Here is a 9,055-nt window from a genome sequence, read left to right on the forward strand (position 1 = left end):
TGTCCCCGTGTTTCTCGTTTCGGTCCGGGAATGGTGGCCATCCATCCCGGAGTCCTTTTTTCAGGTGAGGAGGGCAGGCGAAGTTCATTCCGCCCCGGCGTCCCGGGGCCCTGCCTCCACGGGTCCGTCCGTCGCCGTATCACGCGCCGCGCGCGTGCCCTTCCGCGCTCCCTTGCGCCCTTCGGCCTGCGAGTCTCGCCACAGTCGATCGATATTTTGGCTCGATTCCCTTCGGTCGACTCAGCACCTTAGGATCCGCTGCATCTCCTCAGGAACTCCAGTCTCAGCTCGGTGAGGCGCCACGTATCAATACAAAATAACAAAAAAGGATCAAAATACGGAAACGCAATTATAATTATGCCTCTGGAGATCTCTCGCTCTGACTCTGTGAACCGCCCTCGGGCGCGAAACGAATAATTATCGAAAACCCGCGCCTTGTGACGGCGGCGCGCGGCGGGGCGCTGCCACGATGCAGCGAAACTGCAACGTCACAGTATATAGAAACAGTAGTAATGTTAGTGTTTATTATTTATTTCTTATAACTATAACGTATAGGGAGACTTAAAACGTAATATTGAACTGATGAATAATTTTGTTTGAGAATGAGCTTGGCTGATAGAATGCTAACACACGGATGAGTAGATCATACAACGGGGTAATTGAAATGAACAGATCGGCACTGAGTTTCAGGATTTATTTCTTTCACAGAGTCGTAAATCACTATATACACTATATACACTGCGTTAAGTACTAATTAACTGAGCGTGAGCGGTTTATACAATAACGATGAGTACCGTGCTAAACTGATTTACTTGCGTAGAGTACAACGTGAGGCCGTTGAATCGTTCCGATTACAATCAGCAGCCACGTGGCTTTAGAAAATGAGACGTTTCACCAGATTAACCAACGAGACACTGGACCTCAGTTTAATTAATCCGCGTAACAATCTTAATGAGGTCCATTGGCCTCAAAGATGAGGTTTATCCTTACTGAGTGCCCGACAGAATAAATGATTACGCGAGCGTTAGAATTTAGACTGCCATTTGTTCACGAAAGCAAGAGAGTAACTGCCGGAATGCCGGCGATATCGGCAAGGCGAAGGCCGGAGCATGCTAGCATCACGTGCCATCGCTATTCGAAACGATCCGCACGATCGTCCAGGAGGTGCTGCCACCTCACTGGGCTTGACTACCGCACTCCTGAACATTTCTGCCCGCCATCAGCAACCGAGTTGATGATGTCCCTTGAGTGATCTTTAATAAGTTACTCAGGATGATACACTGGCAGCACAGCAAGCTTGGTGATGGGCCTGGTGAGTGTAGTGGTAGCGGTTTTCAGCTGTACCACCCTGGTGAGGCCATCCTTGCCCGGCATTAATGTTAGGACACGGGCAAGAGGCCACTTGCAGGGAGGAAATCTCTCATCGGTGAGCAAGACTAATGAGCCTGGCTTAATGAGATTTGAAGGATGATGCCATTTTGAGATTGCCTGCTGTCGTTGTAGGTAGTGAGCTGACCATTGAGACCAAAATTGCTGAACCTTCTGTTGAATGAATTGCCATCTTGACAACCTAGAAGTAGAGAGATCAATAAGTGAAGGTTCTGGTATGGCAGTGAGGGCTGTTCCAATGAGAAAATGTCCTGGTGTGAGGGCTGAGATATCTTCCGGGTCGTCGCTGAGAGGCTCCAGAGGTCTTGAGTTGAGTATAGCCTCGATTTGCGTGAGCAGCGTCATTGACTCCTCAAAGGTGAGCCGCGTTTCACCCACAGTGCGCCTTATATGGAATTTAATGGATTTCACTGCAGCTTCCCACTTTCCTCCCATATGCGGGGCAGCAGGTGGGTTGAAACTCCACTGAGTTCTATTTTCTGTGAGCATTGCCGTGATGAGTTGATTTTCTTGAGTCTGTTGAGTGAATAACTTCCGAAGCTCCCTGTCGGCTCCAATAAAGTTTGTTCCGCAGTCTGAGGTCAAGGAGGCAGGCACTCCCCTTCTCGAAGTGAATCGTCTATACGTTGAGATGAACCCTTCCGTTGAGTAATCGGAGACGACCTCTAGATGTACGGCTGATGTAGTGAGACACACAAAGACACAAATCCATGCTTTGTAGGTTTTTGCTCCTCTTCCCTTGGTAGTCTTAAGGATGATTGGCCCTGCATAATCAAGTCCAGTGTGAGCGAATGCACGTGAGGGTGTGACTCGGGTCAGAGGTAGTTGGCCCATCAATTGATGAGCACGGATCCCCCTTTGCCGAGCACACACCACACACCGCAAGATGTGGGATTTGACAGGAGCTCGTCCACCAACTATCCAGTAAAGTTGTCTGATATGAGCCAACGTGAGCTGAGTGCCTCCATGCATGGTAGATCTGTGCGCTTGATCTATAATGAGTTCAGATAACTTTGAATCACGAGGCAAAATTGCTTGGTGTTTACCTTCGTACGTGAGTGCAGCGTTATTGAGACGACCACCCACTCTAATAGTGCCCTGATTGTCGATGAACGCTGTGAGGCGACTAAATGGGTGAGATGTTGGCAACAGAGAGTTGGAATGTAACACCTTGAGTTCGTGAGTGAAAAAGGCAGCTTGAGTGGCATTGATCCAGAAAGTTCGTGCCCTTTCCATGTCAGCCAGGGTAATGAGACTAGCTGGTGATGAGTTGAGCTTGCGTTGTAACCGTGAGCAAAATCTGAAACAAAGAGCTGTGATTCTGAGTAATTTATTGAGAGTTGAGTAACTATAGATGAGATCCCAATGATATTCTTGAGCTGATTGAGCCGTGAAGAGCGAGGTTCCTGGACGAGACTCGAATGTGCATTGCCCGTCGAATTGAGTAGGTTGGGTGGGCCATGAGGTTTCAGCGGCTACGATCCAAGGTGGTCCCGTCCACCAAAGTGCATGGGTTTCAAGTTGAGACATTGTGACGCCTCTTGACGCACAGTCAGCTGGATTGGCTGCGCTTGGCACGTATTTCCAATGAGCTCCTTCAGTGAGTTCCTGAATTTGAGACACCCTGTTGCGTACGTAGTCTTTCCAGCGAGACGCATGAGTTTTGATCCACGCGAGCGTTGCTTGAGAATCTGTCCACAGGTATTTGTCCCTGATGTCCATTGTGAGTGTGGCTAGGACATGCTTCATGAGTTTTGCCAATAGGAGAGCTGCCGTGAGCTCTAACCTCGGGATGGTTAGTCGCTTCAGCGGCGCGACCTTTGTTTTTGAGCAGATAAATGTCGATTGAGTACCTGTGGATGGTGTATATGCCGTCAAGTAAATCACGGCAGCCATGGCGAATTGAGATGCATCAGAAATGCCATGAAGGTCCACTATTGAGCTGCTGGTTGTGTTGAACCAACGAGGAATTGAGAGCCTGGCCAGGCTGGTGAGATCCTTTCTGATGTTGAGCCAACGTGAGACGACCTGGAATGGTAGTGGATCATCCCAGCTGAGTTTGTGAAGCCAAAGTTCTTGAAGAAGCATCTTTGCTTTGATCACTACTGGTGAGAGAAAACCTAGTGGATCAAATATCTGAGCCACTTCAGACAATATGAGGCGTTTTGTGAATTGACCCTGGTGAGCTGGTAACATGGTTGAGACAGAAAATGTATCTTCCTGAGGCGACCATTTGAGACCGAGTAGTTTTGTGTTGCAATCGTCAAGTGAGACTGAAGAGTGAGCGACTGTTTTCGATGAGATTGCCTTTAGGAGTTCAGGATGATTGGAGTGCCACTTTGCTAGAGGAAATCCGCCCGCATTACACAGATCTCTGAGTTGATGAGCTATTTTGATGAGATGTTTGATTGTGTCTGATCCACCGAACATGTCGTCCACACATCTCCCACGCTCGATTGGCGGCAATGCGAGGGGAAACCTGTGGCCTTCATTCTTAGCCAGTTGGAGAAGAGTTCTCACTGCAAGGAATGGGGCAGCTTTCGTTCCATAGGTGACAGTGGTGAGGTAGTACAGTACTTTGTTGTATAGCTCGTCTATCCAGATGATGCGTTGCAAATCCCAATCGGATGGATGCACTTTGATTTGACGGTACATCTTGGTGATGTCAGTAGAGAATAGGTATCGGTGCTGTCGGATCCAGATGAGTACATCAAAGATGTTGAGCAACAAATTTGCTCCGGTGTACATGGTGTCATTTAGCGAGAAGCCCGTAGAAGTGGCACAAGACCCGTTAAACACTACTCTCAGCTTCGTAGTTTCACTGTCAGGTTTGAGTACTCCATGATGAGGCAAATAATAATGAGTTGAACTTCTTGATGTAGTTGATGGGATTTTAGCCATGTGATCGAATTGTTCATACTCTTGCATAAACTGGGTGTAAAGTTTCTGAAGTTCACTATCTCGTTTGAACCTTTTGAGAGTTCCCTGTAGACTTCTACGTGCTGCCTCATATGAGTTTCCTAAGACACTAGTTGACAATTTGAATGGAATGCGGACGATGTATCGACCAGTAGAGTCCCGTGAATGAGTAGTCCTAAAGTGAGTCTCGCACTCCTGTTCGTCTGTGGTGAGTGAAGCTGTGGTTGCCGTTGGAGGCTCCTCCTGTATCCAGAATTTCGTTAACAGTTCTTCTAGGTTGGTGTCATGCTGGAGTACCTTAGTATGATGTGCCGTCCTTGTGTGAGTAGGGATTGTGGACCGAACTGGGCCAAGAACAAGCCAACCAAATACGGATAATTGAGCAACTGGTGAGTCTGACGTGTATTTCTTGATGTTAGGTTTGATGACTTGTCCATACGAGTCAGCTCCGATGATAAGGTCAATTGCTCTTGGTTTGAGAAAATCCGGATCCGCCAGTTTTAGATGTTGAAGATGGGGCCAATCTTGTTGAGGGGATTCGAATGTTGGCAGAATCGTTGTCAGTGTCTTGAGTATGTGAGCACGGACGGTGACAGCTGCGTGAGAGTGAGTTGAATGCAGACTGAGGTCAACCACTCCCTTGGTTTGAGTTGTTTGGTTGCCACCAATTCCAGTGATCGAAACTGACGAATGTTGTCGCTTGAGTGAGAGCTGAGTGACGAGCCTTTCTTGAACACTGAGTTGCCTGGTTGACGATTGCAACATCGCCTCAGCATGTTGTTGAGGGTGATGAGGTTGAAGTAGCCGCTACTTGCTGAGAGGGTGAGGTGGTCGGCTGTGTCGGTGTCGATGAAGTTGAGTGAAGCATGGTGTGATGTCGAGCAGAACATGTTTTGCACCCTTGAGTTGATCTGCATGCACGAGCGTTGTGTCTGCCAAGACAATTATAGCAGAGGCGTTTTGTTTCTGCAATTCCCTTTCGTTGTGCAGGCGTGAGTTGCCGGAACTTTTCACAGGTCACTATGAAGTGATTGGCGTTGCACATGTCACAAGCATAGGGTGCCGGCTTGGACTGATTGGCTGATGAGGACGGCGTGGTTGGTTTTGAGGACGCGTGGTGAGCAGTTGCCTTTCGTTGAGTTGGCTTTGACTGAGCATTAGCGGCCTCCACTCTTTCCAGTGCCCTTGCCTTGGCAGTGAGGAACTCCATGAGTAGCTCAAACTTGGGAAATTCTTGAGAAGCACCGAGTGAGGTTTCCCATGCTTCTCTTGTGTCACTGTCCAGGAATCTTGAAACGTGATGCACTAACATACAATTTCCCAGCTGTTCTGAGATGCCTAACGACTGTAAGGCATTGGTTGCTTCGGTCACCGTACTGATGAGCTTCGTCAGGGATGACGCGTTTTTGTGAGCGGGCGTTCTGATGCTGGACAGCTGATCGAGATGTGCTTGTATTATAAGGCGTTTATTTTCATAGCGCCCGATAAGTAATTCCCAAGATGGCATTAATGAATCTCCTGTCATCGAAAGATTTTGTATGAGCTGGGCCGGTGAGCCCTTCAAGGACGATCTCAAGTAATGTAACTTCTCGACATTAGTTAATCGTGAACTGTCCATGATTACGGACGAAAAGAGCTCCTTGAATTGTGGCCACGCTGTGTAGCTGCCATCAAAGCTTGGTAATGAGATTTCTGGCAGCCTCGGATGAGCAGGGCGATTCAATTGAGTAGTCAAGTTTTGCGTGAGGAGTGGTTCAGTGAGTTCATGCTTGAGTTGCGTCAGCGCCTCTCTGCCTGAACAAACCAGAAGTGTCTCGTTAAAGTGCACATTGTTGCTGAAGTATTCATGGTCCAAGAATGATTCCGGCCATGTTACTTCAAAGTAGGCATGTTCCTTGAGGAACGCTTTGTGCAGCTCCTCCAGTTGAGTAATTTGAGCCGTCACTCTTCCAAGAGAAGTCTCCGTTGCTGAATCAGGGATAGATTCCACAAGCTTCCGAATTGATTCCACTCGACACATCTGGGTTCTGCATTTTAAGTAGAGCTCTGCTGAAAGGCGAGCTGGGGATTTTGTACGTTGAGACGTCCTTGACGGATCTGTTTGCTCACTAGTCTTAGTTTGTGATGGTACCTTGAGTGTTTGTGTCGGAGTGCTACGTCCGGAATCTATGGGTTTGTTGACATCTTGTTGTGACATGTTGACCGTGAAGGATCGTTCGAGAACCGTGAAATGGCGGCGCGCACCGACACTGCGTACCGCGATTAACCGAGAGTCACTGAATTTTCACTCCTTTCAATCCCCGTTGTATCCGGCTCGAAGGACCAAATGTTTGAGAATGAGCTTGGCTGATAGAATGCTAACACACGGATGAGTAGATCATACAACGGGGTAATTGAAATGAACAGATCGGCACTGAGTTTCAGGATTTATTTCTTTCACAGAGTTGTAAATCATTATATACACTATATACACTGCGTTAAGTACTAATTAACTGAGCGTGAGCGGTTTATACAATAACGATGAGTACCGTGCTAAACTGATTTACTTGCGTAGAGTACAACGTGAGGCCGTTGAATCGTTCCGATTACAATCAGCAGCCACGTGGCTTTAGAAAATGAGACGTTTCACCAGATTAACCAACGAGACACTGGACCTCAGTTTAATTAATACGCGTAACAATCTTAATGAGGTCCATTGGCCTCAAAGATGAGGTTTATCCTTACTGAGTGCCCGACAGAATAAATGATTACGCGAGCGTTAGAATTTAGACTGCCATTTGTTCACGAAAGCAAGAGAGTAACTGCCGGAATGCCGGCGATATCGGCAAGGCGAAGGCCGGAGCATGCTAGCATCACGTGCCATCGCTATTCGAAACGATCCGCACGATCGTCCAGGAGGTGCTGCCACCTCACTGGGCTTGACTACCGCACTCCTGAACAAATTTATTAAACTAAAAGTAAACATTTTTATAGTTTTAAAATTTCCTTTAACTAAAATATATTAAAGAAATCATTTTTTTAAAGGTACCTTAGAACAATTATCGAACTGTGAAACACGCTTCAAATTTAGTAAAATGCGTAGAAGCGATGCAGTTCAAAGGTTACGACTACAACATAGAGAAATTCCAGAGAAATTCCATTAATGTTCCAAGATAGCTGTGTTTCAAGTCCGACAAATTTGCGGCGCGCAGTCTATTAAGTTGGAATATATGTATATGTACAGTATGTACATTATAATTCGTTACTTCTTTACTTAAGTATAGAATATACGAACACCAACACCTTGTTACGGCTCAACGCTCCATTTTTCTTCGATTAATTAAATATAACTTCGCCAGGTCCAAGCGTCAGCCACCAATCTTCATCGTATCTTAATCGTATTGAACGTTCATTTTCAGGATCGCCACCACGAAATGAACGTAATGAAAATAGCTATAATAATTATAAGAAATTGCTTGATATACATTATCAATTCAAAATTTACAGGATAATTAAATTTAAAAGAAAATGTTGTATATATTTTTTCAGCACAAATACAAAATGTGGAGACTCCACGGTCGCGGCCGAATCGTAGAAGAGGCAATTCAGCAGAAATACAAAATGTGGAGACTCCACGGTCGCGGCCGAATCGTAGAAGAGGCAATTCAGCAAAAATACAAAATGTGGAGACTCCACGGTCGCGGCCGAATCGTAGAAGAGGCAATTCAGCAGAAATACGTAAAATGTGGAGACTGCACGGTTGCGGCCGAATCGTAGAAGAGGCAATTCAGCAGAAATACAAAATGTGGAGACTCCACGGTCGCGGCCGAATCGTAGAAGAGGCAATTCAGCAAAAATACAAAATGTGGAGACTCCACGGTCGCGGCCGAATCGTAGAAGAGGCAATTCAGCAGAAATACGTAAAATGTGGAGACTCCACGGTTGCGTCCAAATCGTAGAAGAGGCAATTCAGCAGAAATACAAAATGTGGAGACTCCACGGTCGCGGCCGAATCGTAGAAGAGGCAACTTCGTCTATCGATTGAAAACTGCAGGTAATAAATTGTATTGCAAGACGCACATGTATAGGAATACACACACACACACACACACACACACACACACACACACACGCGCGCGCGTAACCCCACACATTTTTTTTTTAAAAAGAATAATTTTTAAAAAGCTATACTTAAAACAAAATTTTATTAAACTATTTGGTAGGTGAACAAATAAAATCGGAAGATGAAAATCGTTACCAATATGACAATCGCAGCTCGGAAGTGCGAGAAGTTAATGAAGAAGAAAGAGAGTTATATCAAATTGAAGGAGATGAGGTATCCCAGCTTCATATTAAGCAATTATTTATAAATATTTAATTGAAATATTTATGTTTACAATTGTTTATCTAGATTTATATTGGATGTGGCAAGATGATACAACTGGCATTCTGGGAGTACATTAAACACCGTAGCCACTGGGTATTTTTACGAGAACTACTCGTAATATTTTGGGGCAAATATCATTTGGTAAACAGATGTTTTAAAACATCAAAAGTAACAACTGAGCTGTACGAAAGATCCCCTCGAAAATGCTTTACGCCAAAAAAATACAATAATTTGCGTCGTAAGTATTGATTTTCAGTTGCAAATCGTTAATGATACATTATTACTTCAAATAATTCAATTTCATTTTTAGGATTATTTAAAGATTACCTTGACGAAATATTTCATCATTCTACAAAGAAAAAAAGAATTCTTCGTTGTATG

The 9,055-nt window shown here is 45.4% G+C and overlaps 1 protein-coding gene across 1 annotated transcript; it reads right to left on the bottom strand.

Moving 5' to 3' along the window:
• Nucleotides 1–680: 680 nt before the first annotated feature.
• Nucleotides 681–5,514, bottom strand: LOC139780400 (uncharacterized). The gene is made up of 2 exons (XM_071719035.1): nucleotides 2,436–5,514; nucleotides 681–2,381 (listed from the first exon to the last, which is right to left on the bottom strand). The coding sequence occupies exons 1-2, from the start codon at nucleotides 5,071–5,073 to the stop codon at nucleotides 1,264–1,266; spliced, it is 3,756 nt and encodes a 1,251-aa protein (XP_071575136.1). The 5' UTR covers nucleotides 5,074–5,514; the 3' UTR covers nucleotides 681–1,263.
• Between the last annotated feature and the right edge of the window lie 3,541 nt (nucleotides 5,515–9,055).

This window comes from Temnothorax nylanderi, unplaced genomic scaffold, assembly GCF_030848795.1.
Source record: "Temnothorax nylanderi isolate EJ_2023f unplaced genomic scaffold, tnyl_v1.0 TNYL_tig0276_pilon, whole genome shotgun sequence".
In the NCBI taxonomy this organism is placed as follows: domain Eukaryota; kingdom Metazoa; phylum Arthropoda; class Insecta; order Hymenoptera; family Formicidae; genus Temnothorax; species Temnothorax nylanderi.